This window comes from Bison bison, unplaced genomic scaffold, assembly GCF_000754665.1.
Source record: "Bison bison bison isolate TAMUID 2011002044 unplaced genomic scaffold, Bison_UMD1.0 scf7180017863440, whole genome shotgun sequence".
Lineage (NCBI taxonomy): Eukaryota > Metazoa > Chordata > Mammalia > Artiodactyla > Bovidae > Bison > Bison bison.
In genome coordinates this window covers 11,129-24,756 of record NW_011494012.1, presented here as the reverse complement: position 1 = coordinate 24,756, position 13,628 = coordinate 11,129, and the positions used below count along the sequence as shown (strand labels likewise).

General features: G+C 36.0%; 1 protein-coding gene across 1 annotated transcript; it reads right to left on the bottom strand.

The window, feature by feature from the left end:
- Positions 1 to 12,103: 12,103 nt before the first annotated feature.
- On the bottom strand, positions 12,104 to 13,045 carry LOC104983836 (olfactory receptor 8K1). Its single transcript, XM_010833366.1, has one exon. It carries the CDS (start codon positions 13,043 to 13,045, stop codon positions 12,104 to 12,106), a length of 942 nt encoding a protein of 313 aa, XP_010831668.1.
- Positions 13,046 to 13,628: the final 583 nt, after the last annotated feature.

The window sequence follows — 13,628 nt, the reverse complement described above, 5'->3', positions numbered from 1 at the left end:
TTTCCACAGTTTATTGTGATCTACACAGTCAAAGGCTTTAGCATAGTCAAGAAAGCAGAAACAGATGTTTTTCTGGAACTCTCTTGCTTTTTCCATGATCCAGCAGAAGTTGGCAATTTGGTCTCTGGTTCCTCTGCCTTTCCTAAAACCAGCTTGAACATCAGGAAGTTCACGGTTCACATATTGCTGAAGCTTGGCTTGGAGAATTTTGAGCATTACTTTACTAGTGTGTGAGATGAGTGAAGTTGTGCGGTAGTTTGAGCATTCTTTGGTATTGCCTTTCTTTGGGATTGGAATGAAAACTGACCTTTTCCAGTCCTGTGGCCACTGCTGAGTTTTCCAAATTTGCTGGCATATTGAATGTAACACTTTCACAGCATCATCTTTCAGGATTTGAAATAGCTCAACTGGAATTCCATCACTTCCACTAGCTTTGTTCGTAGTGATGCTTTCTAAGGCCCACTTGACTTCATATTCCAGAATGTCTGGCTCTAGGTGAGTGTGGTCACACCATCGTGATCATCTGGGTTGTGAAGATCTTTTTTGTACAATTCTTCTGTGTATTCTTGCTACTTTTTCTTAATATCTTCTGCTTTTTTTAGGTCCATACCATTTCTGTCCTTTACCAAGCCCATCTTTGCATGAAATGTTCCCTTGGAATCTCTGATTTTCTTGAAGAGATCTCTAGTCTTTCCCATTCTGTTGTTTTCCTCTATTCTTTGCATTGATCTCTGAGGAAGACTTTCTTTTCTCTCCTTGTTATTCTTTGGAACTCTGCATTCAGATGCTTATATCTTTCCTTTTCTCCTTTGTTTTTCGCTTCTCTTCTTTCACAGCTATTTGTAAGGCCTCCCCAGACAGCCATTTTGCTTTTTTTGCATTTCTTTTCCATGGCTATGGTCTTGTTCTCTGTCTCCTGTAAAATGTCACAAACCTCTGTCCATAGTTCATCAGACACTCTATCAATCAGATCTAGTCCCTTAAATCTATTTCTCACTTTCCACTGTAAAATCATAGGGAATTTGATTTAAGCCATACCTGAATGGTCTAGTGTTTTCTCTACTTTCTTCAATTTAAGTCTGAGTTTGGCAATGAGGAGTTCATGATCTGAGCCCCAGTCAGCTCCTGGTCTTGTTTTTGCTGACTGTATAGAGCTTCTCCATTTTTGGCTGCAAAGAATATAATCAATCTGATTTCGGTGTTGACCATCTGGTGATGTCCATGTGTAAAGTCATCTCTTGCATTGTTGGAAGAGGGTGTTTGCTATGACCAGTGCGTTCTCTTGTCAAAACTCAATTAGCATTTTCCCTGCTTCATTCCGTATTCCAAGGCCAAATTTTCCTGTTATCCTAGGTGTTTCTTGACTTTCTACTTTTGCATTCCAGTGGCAAATAGATGGGGAAACAGTAGAATTAGTGACTGACTATTTTTTTTTTTTTTTGAGCTTCAAAGTCACTGCAGATGGTGATAGCAGCCATGAAGTTAAAAGACTCTTACTCCTTGGAAAGAAAGTTATGACCAACCTAGACAGCATATTAAAAAGCAGAGACATTATTTTGCCAACAAAAGTCCATCTAGTCAAGGTTACAGTTTTCCCAGTAGTCATGTATGGATATGAGAGTTGGAGTATAAAAAAAGCTGAGTGCCGATGAATTGATGCTTTTGAACTGTATTGTTGAAGATGCTTGAGGGTTCCTTGTACTGCAAGGAGATCCAACCAGTCCATCCTAAAGGAAATCAGTCCTGAATATTCATTGGAAGGACTGGTGCTGAAACTGAAGCTCCAATACTTCAGCCACCAGATGGGAAGAATTGACTCATTGGAAAAGACCCTGATGCTGGGAAAGATTCAAGGCAGGAGGAGTAGGGGACGACAGAGGATGAGATCGTTGGATGGCATCACTCAATGCACATGAGTTTTGGTAAACTCCAGGAGTTGGTGATGGACAGGGAGGCCTGGCATGCTGCAGTGCATGGGATCAAAAAGAGTCAGACACGACTGAATGACTGAACTGAAGGAATAGGAAAGACTTTTGTGATCTTTTCACAGTTAGGCCATTGGCCATGACATTTTTCAAATATTAAAAGATATGATTTACAATGAAGTGATCAAAGTGATACTTTGAACATATTAAGTTTAGGTTCTTATGAGACATTTATAAAACATTCAGGCAAGTTAATATTTAAGTCTGGGACACATTTCTTGTGTTTATTCTTACAGGTACTTAAGAAAATGTCTACCTTGATAGGTATACTATTTTTTTTTCATTTATTTCAAAATTATTTGTTAAAGGTTGTAAGAAAAATTCCTAATATGTTCCTCAATCAACCTCCATCCTTATACACTGTGGACAATCCTCTATTTTGAGATTCTAGCTTTTTTTTTCCCTCAGACACTGAGCTACAGAATATTGCTTCTGTGTTTCCCCTGTCCCCACCATGCCTCTTTTTTTTTTCTTCTCCATGTTTACAATGTTTAATGTTTTGTCTACAATTGTCAGTGTCTCCATTGTCTCCCTTGGCAAACATATCAACTATCAGCCCAAACAAATTTTCCAGGTTATACCAGCTCCTGTATTTCTGCTGAAGTCTAATGCCTCACTGGTTATATGCTTGATCTTAAATTGTAAAATTACATTTCAAAAAAACAACTATTTTAGATCACAAGCATTCTATTCATCCTCTAGTTTTCTTATTCAAGGTTCCACATTGAAGTATTTGGCAATCTATGTAATACTTTGCCATCCTAAGCACCCCCTCTTTTCCTTTCTTAGGTCTAGGCTTCCCTGGGTCATTACCACAGTGATTGACTGTTAATCCTTAGTGGTCGCTGTGTCATGATTCCAAATTTTTGATTTATTAATTCATGCAATCTAAGCTTTGGTTTTTAGAATAACTGAAGTATCTTTAGCTTCATTTTCAATACATTTCACAATCAGGTTCACATTATTTGTCTTGTCTTACTAGCTTATACCAGGATACATTGAAAATCTGAAAATAAAATCAGTAAAATCAGATAATTTAGGTCACAATAAATGTTTGAATTTTTTTCTAGTAAATTGTAAAACTGATAGGTTTTAATGTAGGTGAATAATAAGGTCAGGTTTAAATTTAAAAAAATATTATTCTTGCTGTTATAAAGATAATTAATTATATGATTGGAAAGGATAGAAATTGTATGATTGGAAGGGGTAGAAATTGGAAGGGAGGAGTAAAATTTTAAGAATAAGTTAAGCAGGGTTACAGCATTTCTGGCAGAAGATAATGTGTCAAAGTAGGGAATTTGGATTGTATTAGGATCTCTGGCATTTTGTGTCCATATTCATATTGATTTTTCAAATACATAGATTGGTGAGAGGTACCTTATTATCTGAAAAAGGATTGCACATCATTTGCAGCAGTTGCCCCATGCTACCAGAAACTGCAAATGAATGTAACCTCAAATGAGGTTACAAAACTTGAACTTGTGGTATTGAAAAATATCATTCCTGATCATACTCTCGGCATTTTCAATCTTCTTATGAGCACTAATGAGTAACAGGAATGAGTAAAAGAGAGGGGAATTATCTTTAAATTAGCAACAATGTTTATGACTAAAGAGGAGTAATAATAATAATTATATATATATATATAATAATTTTCTCCACATACTTAGAAATTTATTTTATTATAAAATTATAAGGCCAGTATTTTTTTAAGTAAATTTATTTCAGATATTTTTTTTTGGGTTACTTGAACTAAAAGCATCCCAGTAAATGAGCATTCTCTTTCTTCCTGGGTTTCATTTTCTCCTTGAGAATGTTACAGAAAGCCTTGTCTTATCAAACCAGAAATTTAGGGGTCTGCAGTTCTTAATGTCTTGATCCTGTTTATGCACTGTCTCTTCAGACTGAAGTCTTCTTTCTGAAAACTTCTTGAGTAAAATGTTGTCAGATTCATTTTATTGTACATAGATGTTTTATCTAAATATACGTTATTATAGCATTGGTTATATATTATGTATATATATATATATATATATATATATTCACCTCTATTGTATTGAATATATTACCAGAGCTAATGGAAATTTTCTTGAGAAAATTGATGGTATATCATTGTATTCTCAAAAAGAATCATCATTTAAAGTTTGGGTCATTCTGTACTCAGTTTTCCTTCACAAGTTTTTTTGCATATGTGTGTGAAAGATGAATTTTTCATTCTCGTTAGTATTGCAGAAACAAGAGTATGATAAAAATAATCTCAGTGAGCAAAAATCCATTGTTTAAATAGTGGTATAAGTATATAATATCTTTTTTTTTTTAGTATATAATATCTAATGATACCAGTTGTAAGTTTGAAATATAAACAGCTAGATAGTTTTTAATAGCTTGTTTTCTCCAACCTTAACTTAAGTATTGTACTATTTGATCATACATAATGTCTGATGCCTTCCAAAATGAAAGTGACATGGTGCACTTTGAGGTGTAGATTTCATCTTTTGAAGTCCATTTTATTTATTTATTTTTAAAATTATTATTATTATTTACTTTACAATATTGTATTGGTTTTGCCATACATCAACATGCATCTGCCATGGGAAGGCCATTATACCAAAATAAGATAAATATTTTCTACCCACCTCTAAGGCACATCTGTTTCAGCCTCTTAGAATTTCTACTTGGCTGTGTCAGTGAGAGTTGGTGGGGCTCTATAAACCTTTGAGAACCTAACTAAAACCCAGGTGATTTTAATATCCACAAATTGTCTTTTGCATCCTTTGGGAAGATGCCATCTGGGATTTGCTGTTTGATAAGATCTCCCCCTAGGAGTTCAACCAGACGTCTCTTCAGTCTTCTTCTTCTTTTTTTGGTGACAGTATGACATATATTATTGAAATGAGTTCAACTCCATGACATCTGATTAAAGTGTATCTATCAAAGTAACTTTGTTGCATTCAGTGACTCATTATGGCAAAAATGCAAACCAAAGAGCTAGAAACAAATGGACTAACAATGAAATAAAAACAAATTCCATTTACACACTTTGTTTTTATATGACACTATTTCTCTTTGTTTCCTACTTTTACTTCAAAGAGTACAATTTAGCACAGTCATTATTTCAAGAATAGGATAAACTGGATATTAAAGGTGAAGCTATGTCCTCCAAAAAATATTCTATATTAAAAATATTATTTTAATCCTCTCTTTATAAATGTATTTCAGGTGAAAAAATTTAGAAGATAAATTCTAGGCAAGGATCAAATATAATATTTGAAATTACAACTTTTATTTAATGTCTATAAATTTCCTTTCACACAGTTTTTTTTAAACACTAAATATTTTAGACATATATTTTCATGCATTTAAAGACTAAGAGAATCATGTAGAAAGAAAAATGCCCTGGAGAAATTATCAGCTTTGGGGCTTAAGTTCTCTTTGCAACAACATTTTGTGTGTATGTGTGTGTGTCATATTATTTTCCCCTTTAGGCCTTGAATTTAAAGCTGGAAGTTGGAGTAGTTTCACATTAAATACTTTGGGATGGTTATCTAGTAAGGTTTTGTTGTTGTTTAGTTACTAAGTCATGTCCAACTCTTGCGACCTCATGGAACCTGCCAGGCTCCTCTGTCCATGGGGTTTCCCAAGAAAGAATACTGGAGTGGGTTGGGTTGCCATTTCCTTCTCCAGGGGATCTTCCCAACCTAGGGATCAAACTTGTGTCTCCTGTATTACAGGTGGATTCTTTACAATTGAGCCACTGGGAAGCCCACATCGTGGGGTAAATGAATAAAGATGAAAAACGTATTCATTTGCTTGAGCAGCTATAACAAATACCAAAAACAGGTTTGTTTAAATAAAAGAAATATGTGTTTTCAGTTCTGGAGTCTAAAAGCCCATGATCAAGGGACTTCCCTAATGGTCCACTGGTTAAGGCTTCACACAGAGGGTGTGGGTTTGATCCACGGTCAGGGAGCTGAGATCCCACATGCCTATGGTCCAAAAAAAGCAAAACATGAAACAGAAGCAATGCTGTGACGAGTTCAGTGAAGACTTTACAAGCAGTTCATATCAAAAAGGGCTTCTGCGATGGTTCAGCAGGCAAGGAATCTCTTGCCAGTACGAGTTCAATCTCTGGGTCAGAAGATTCTTGGAGGAGGAAAATGGCAACCCACTGCAGAATTCTTGCCTAAAATATCCCACAGACAGAGGAGCCTGGAGGGCTACCGTCCGAAGGGTCACAAAGAGGCAGACACAACTAAGCAAATAAGCACGCATATCAAAAAAATCTTAAACAAATAAATAAAGTCTATGAGTAAGAGATTAACAGATTTGATTTCTTCTGGGGCCTCTCTCCTTGGCTTCTTTCCTTGCATAGATGGCTCCCTTCTTGCTGTATCTTCCTGTGATTGTCACTCGGTTTGGGTACATCGAAGTGTCTGGTGTCTCTCTATGTGTTTTAGCCTCTTCTTATGAGGACACTTATGATATTGGATTATAGCTTACTTTAATAACTTGTTTTAACTAATTACTTCTTTAAAAAGCCTTATCTCTGAATACACTAGGTTCTGAGATACTGTGGATTGAGCCTTCAACATAAATTTTGGTGGGACACATTTCTGCCCACAACAACTTGGAAGAAAAAATAAATAAACAAGAGAAGAGGTTCTGCCTGGCCTAATAATGACAAAGCATCACAATCTGAAAAACATAATTATTTTGAGGGTCTTGCTATAGAAACCTTGCTTCTTGAAGACTGTTTTGATGAAGTCAGTTCAAGGTATTAAGTTAATATTGTCATGACAGTATTATCAGTATAGAGAAATATTGCAAGCTATGTATATAGTTCAGAAGTTTGTGCAATGAGTTATAGATATATATTTAATATACTTTTATATATCCTTTAGATCTTTGTCTATATGGATTATATAAAAATTCTAGAAAAGTGTCTAAAAAAAGCAAAAATAGTATTGAAAAAGTCATATTCCATTTTAAAGACATTAATAAACAGAGAGAGAGAGACCTTTGCCATAAACAGAGACCTTGCCATAAACAGAGACCTCTCTGTTTATGGCAAGCCTAGAAGTGTTACAAAAACAACCCCCCCCCCCCAAAAAAAATAGGAAAAAATGTAAAATCTATTTATTCCAAAGGAGTATGATGGGCAGATATTTTAGTATCTCAGTGACAGCCTAATGTGGTGGTGTGTATTTTTTTTCTTAGTAAAGTTATAACCCTTTCACTTGCTTAATGGATGATATTTCAAATTTTTAGAGAGACTATAGCTAAGAACATAGCTTGAGAGAGATTTTTATCTGGTGCAATCTCCCTGCAGTGTGTGTGACAACTTAACCTGGCTATTGAAAAAGAGTGCCATGCCCAACACCACTGCCAGGACCTTTCCTTCACCTAATAGCAGAAGTTTCTCTCATCAATTGGAATCTCCAAGCCCCACAAAATGATATTGTTTTTGGAACAATAGGACTGTAGAATCTTTCATCATTTAACTTGGTGGAGGCAGGGCTGGAGGGGGAATATAAATCAGTAAGCCTTTGAGTTAGGGGCCAGGAAATACAGCTTTAGATCCATTTTTAATGATTCATTTCCTTTTTGGTCATATAACTGCACAAAGGGAGATGAAAGGGGAAAATAGAAAATTTGACTTTTAGGTGCCAATAGTACATTGCACTACACTGATCGAAGAAGTTATCCAAAGTACTGTATAACATCTTGTTTATTATTTAATGTTTTCTAAAAGTGAAAAATGTTAGTGGTTTTCCAAACAGCCAAATAAAAATAATTCTTTGTAAATAAAAACACTGTTAATAATAAAAAAAAAAAAAAAGACATTAATAATGTATATTTTAGGCACAATAGAATATTAAAAAATGTGAAGTATGTATGCTGACCTTGAAAAATGATGACATGCTACTACTGCTCCCAATATGAGAGAATTTCCACTATCCTGAAATGTTCCTCAATGTCTCTTTACAGTGAATTGCTCCACACTCTACCACAAAGCACAGTACTTTTTATTAGCATTTTATTTTTTATTTTAAATTATTATGCAAATAGGTAAATAATTTACCAACAACACAGTTAGAATGTGGAAGAATCCTTATGCATCTATTTTATAAACAAAAAGCAATAGTGTATCATGTTATAAGTACAAAGCTATTTGTTACAGCACTTTTTATAGTGGCAAAGAAATTAAAATCTGCTAACAACTAGGTCTATCAGTCAAAGAATATCCAAATAAAAAGAGATCAATGTGTACTCCACAGTTGTATGCTGTGATAAAGTGTCATAATCTGACAAACATAATTATTCTGAGGGTATTGCTGTAGAAATCTTTCTTCTTGAAGTCTGCCCTGCTGAAGTCAATTCAAGGCATTAATTTAATATCATTATAATAGCATTGCATCATGTATCACTATATTCATTGCCATGAATCACTTTATTAATTTTCAATAAAAAATTTAAAAAGGAACTTTTATTAACTAAGAATAATGTGATGCTTTCTCAAATTAGGAAAGTAAATTGTAGGGAATATGATGTACCATGGTTTCTTTAATGCTTTCCTATGTGGATGAAACTAAAGTTGCTTTCAATATTATTTAACTTCACTTATGGATTGTGAAAAGTAAAGGAAATGATATAACTGGGGGAAAATATGTGACCAAAAATCTCTACAGTACAATATAAAGTGTTGCTCTAAAAAATAAAATTTATTCATGACAATAAATATACTTACAGACAGGATCCATAGGTACTGTAGCAAGTAAAATTGATGTTCTTGGAGAATGCAATTGTGTGCTTTTTAATTTAATTTGTTATATTTTATTTCATTGATTCATTTTAAAAAGTTAAAATTTTATCTTTATAATGATAAAATTAATAAATAAAATTTGTATATATTTCCAGTGTGCAAATATGATATTCTGATAAACATGTATAAAGGTGAAATATTATCATAATCACCTAATTAACATATCCACCATCTCACAGGGATAGTTTTCTTTTTTTTTTTCCTTTTGTGGTAACAATAAAGTAAATGGCAGTACATTAAAGAAGGGGAAAATAAATAAAATACATGCATCTAAGATAAAGAGCAAAGATATTACTTTGCCAACAAAGGTCCATCTAGTCAAGGCTATGGTTTTTCCAGTGGTCAGGTATGGATGTAAGAGTTGGACTGTGAAGAAAGCTGACCACCGAAGAATTAGTGCTTTTAAATTGTGGTGTTGGAGAAGACTCTTGAGAGTCCCTTGGACTGCAAGGAGGTCCAACCAGTCCATCCTAAAGGAGACCAGTCCTGGGTGTTCACTGGAAGGACTGATGCTGAAACTGAAACTTCAATATTTTGGTCACCTCATGTGAAGAGTTGACTCACTGGAAAAGACCCTGATGGTGGGAGGGATTGGGGGCAGGAGGAGAAGGGGATGACAGAGGATGAGATGGCTGGATGGCATCACCGACTCAATGGACATGAGTTTGAGTGAACTCCAGGAGTTGGTGATGGACCGGGAGGCCTGGTGTGCTGTGATTCATGGGGTCGCAGAGTTGGACATGACTGAGTGATTGAACTGAACTGAAGATAAAGAGACTCTGGTTCATATTTTGATTTAATTACCCAAAATTTTCACTTTGCATGTTAGACTGAATCAAAATGACTGGGGTAGTGTTTATAACCTTTTAAAAATCTAAAAATTGTCTATTCAAACAACTAATGTATAAGGAATCAGTTCATTTGCTGTGTGTTAGTCGCTCAGTCATGTCTGACTTTTTTGCATGCTATGGACTGTAGCCTGCCAGGCTCCTCTGTCCATGGAACTCTCCAGGCAGGAATACTAGGATGGATAGCCATTCCCTTCTCCAGGGGATTTTCCTCACCCAGAGATTGAACCCAGTTCTCCCGCATTGCAGGCAGATTCTCTACCATGAGCTACCAGGGAAGCCCTGAGTAAGTACAAAGGATGAAGCATTTTGTTAGCACAGAGTTCATGCAAAATACTGGAACTGTGTATACAAGCTGAGGAAGAAAGCAAAATACACAATGAAAGGTCAGTTAACCCTAGAATGTACCAATTGTCTCTAACCTAGGTTATCATTGCTATGGATTTGCAAAATATTTATGTCACTTTAGTAAATGACTGTATACACACAATCCTTCAAGCTAGGCTTCAGCAGTACTTGAATCAAGAACGTTCAGATTACAACCTGGGTTTAGAAAAGGCAGAGAAACAAAAGATCAAATTGCCAAGGGAAATTCCAGGAAAAAACATCTCTTTCTGCTTCATTGATTAACTGAAAGCCTTTGACTGTGTGGATCGCAACAAACTGTGGACAATTTTTAAAGAGATGATAATGCCAGACCACCTGACTAGTCTCCTTAGAAACCTGTATAAGATTTAACAAGCAACAGTTAGAACCTTATGTGGAACAACTGACTGGATCAATTTTGGGGAAGAAGTATGACAAGGTTGCATATTATCATCCTCTTTTTTTAACTTCTATGCAGAGCACATCATGTGAAATGTCAAGCTGGATGTTACAAGCTGGAATCAAGATTGTTGAGAGAAATATCAACAACCTCAGATAAGATAAGCAGAAGATACCACTCTAATGGCAGAAAGAAGAATTAAAGAGCCTCTTGATGAGGGTGAAAGAGGAGAGTAAAAAAGCTGGTTTAAAACTCAATATTCAAAAAACAAATATCATGGCATCCAGTACCATCACTTCATGGCAACTAGAAGAAAAAGTAGAAACAGTGACAGATTGTCTCTTGTTGGGCTCCAGAATCACTGCAGACAGTGACTTCAGCCATGAAATTAAAAGATGTTTGCTCCTTGCAAGAAAAACTATGACAAACCTAGATAGTGTATTAAAAATCAAAGATGTCACTTTACTGACAAAAGGCTGTATAGTCAAAGCTGTGGTTTTTCCAGTAGTCATGTATGGATGTTAGAGTTGGACCATAAAGAAGGCTGAGCACCAAAAAATTGATTCTTTCAGATTGTGGTGCTGGAGAAGACTTTTGAGTATCCCTTGGTCTGCAAGGAGATCAAACCAGTCAATCCTAAAGGAAACCAACCCTGAATATTCAGTGGAAGGACTGATGCTGAGGCTGAAGCTCCAATACTTTGCCCTCCTAATGTGAAGAACAGACTCAATGGAAAAGACCCTGATGCTGGGAAAGATTGAGGGCAAAAAGAGAAGAGGGTGGCAGAGGATGAGATGGTAGGATAGCATTCCTGACTCAATGGACATGAACTTGGGCAACCTCTGGGAGACAGTGAGAGATAGGGAGGTATGGTGTGTTGCAGCCCATGGAGTGTCAAAGAGTCAGACACAACTTAGTCACTGAACACCAACAACAACCACAAGAAAATGACCGGATAACTCATTTTTTTTGAATCTGCTATCCTAAATAAACATGTTTACCAGGAAGCTAGCATAAACCAAAGCTAACTATAGCATGTGACTCTGTCAAGGGAGACTCAGAGTTAGCCAGTAGGCTTCTCATGTTTCTTAATTTAAATATCTTCCAAAATCTCCACTGTATCCCAGAGATAGAAAATATTAACTCAATCTGACTGAAAATTTAATTCTGAGAGGTATACTTTATTTTCTGTATTGCATATGTTCTTGAAATAACTTGTTCAGTTATAATCATAAGCTTATTCACTTCCTTGCCTCTTGTCTAGTCTACACATTATTCATGGTTTAATATTCTTTACCTTTAGTACAGTCCCTGCTTTAACATATATATCACTAATTTTTGGTCCATTGTACTCTATTTTGACTGATAAATACTTTTTTAACCTCTGCAAGTCTGAATTTGACCAAAAATTTGGCATGACTTGCCTTCTTTCTAAATGACATAAGTTCCAATATGATCTTGAAAATCACTTGAGACTTAATCATCTGACACCATGTTTATTCAGGTGAGGTGGAGAAGAGTCCTGGGAGATATGAAAGGAAGCATTTTATCCTGAAAAAGGTGAAACAATGTGGTAAAACATTTTTATTTTTGATGCTTTCATTGGACTGATAGAGCTTTCTACAAGGATTTTGGACCCACATTTGCAACTTGTATTAAGATATTAGTTGGGAATTTTGCATCAATTGGTTAAAGTTCTCCTCAGAGCATCTTTTACTTCTTTGTTCCTTAGGCCATAGATCAATGGATTGAGCATAGGGATCACCAGAGTGTAAAAGACAGAGGCCATTTTATCAACAGCAAAAGTATGGCTGGACTTGGGTTGCAGGTACATAAACAGTAATGTCCCATAGAACACGACCACCACTGTCAGATGTGAACTACAGGTGGAGAAGGCTTTGTACCTCCCCTTGCTTGAGTTCATTCTGAGAATGGCCACCAGAATGAACATATAGGATACAAGAACAATCAAGAGGGAACAGAGCAAATTGCAGCCTGAAAAGATCAAGATGATCAATTCTAACTCATGTGTGTCAGAACAGAGCAGAGATATCAGAGGGACAGAGTCACAGTAAAAATAACTGATGACATTAGAGCCACAGAAGGACAATTTAAATAACTTAAGGGTGAGAAATAGTGACACAAAGGTGCTGTAGAGGTAGGGAGTAAGTACCAGCGCCCAACACACTTTCTGTGCCATGATGACCACGTAGAGAAGAGGTTTGCAGATGGCTACATAGCGGTCATAGGCCATTGCTGATAGAATGAAGAGTTCAGTGATAATGAAAGTCTCAAAGAATGCCAGTTGGGTGGCACACCAATTGTAGGAAATTGTATTTTTGTGCACCACAAAGTTGACCATCATTTTTGGGCCAATGACAGTGGAGTAACCAAGATCAGTAATTGACAAATGTCTAAGGAAAAAGTACATGGGAGTATGTAGCTTGGAATCCAAATGGGTCAGGATAACCATACCCAGATTTCCTGTCACTGTGACCAAGTAGATGACCAGGAAGATCCCAAAGAGAGGCGCCTGCAGCTCAGGACTGTCTGTGATCCCCGTAAGAACAAACTCAGTCACCTTGTGCATGGCAGTATGATTGTGTTTCTCCATGGGGTCCATCCTGGTTACCTGGGTATAAAATCAATACTTTGTACTTGCAGTGCTATCATCTAGGAGAATTTAATACATTATATGTGAGTCCTTTTCTTTGTCTAAAATTATAAATACAGATTCATCTTCTCATCAGGTCAAGACTACACCTACCTATATTCACATTGCAATGTAAGTGCATAACGATCAGCTTTTTAAATTGTTATGTAAGTTCTGATATTAACCTTTTCATTGCTGAGACAATAGATTTCAAAGATATAATCTCAAATAAACATATTTCTAGCTAAACACTTAGATAAATAGCTGGGCTGTCCTATCCATGAAATTTCCCTTTTAGAAAGCCCTGAATGATATAAGTAACTGCCAGCTTGATTGACCCTACATTTCCCTTTCTGAATTTTATAACTCCTGCTCTTATGTTTTAAATTAACCAACAAAAATTTAATGTAGGCACCCCATCCTTGATCACAACAAAGGCAGAACCATGCTGTCTTCTCTTACTCTCATTCTTTCTCTCTTTCTCTCCTTAACCTCTCTCTGTGGCCTTGGGTGTGCCACGTACCCTCCAGAATGTAACAAGGCTTATTTTTCA

Excerpts from the sequence above, each read along its gene's own strand:
- LOC104983836 (XM_010833366.1), bottom strand. The coding sequence starts at position 13,045 with ATGGACCCCATGGAGAAACACAATCATACTGCCATGCACAAGGTGACT.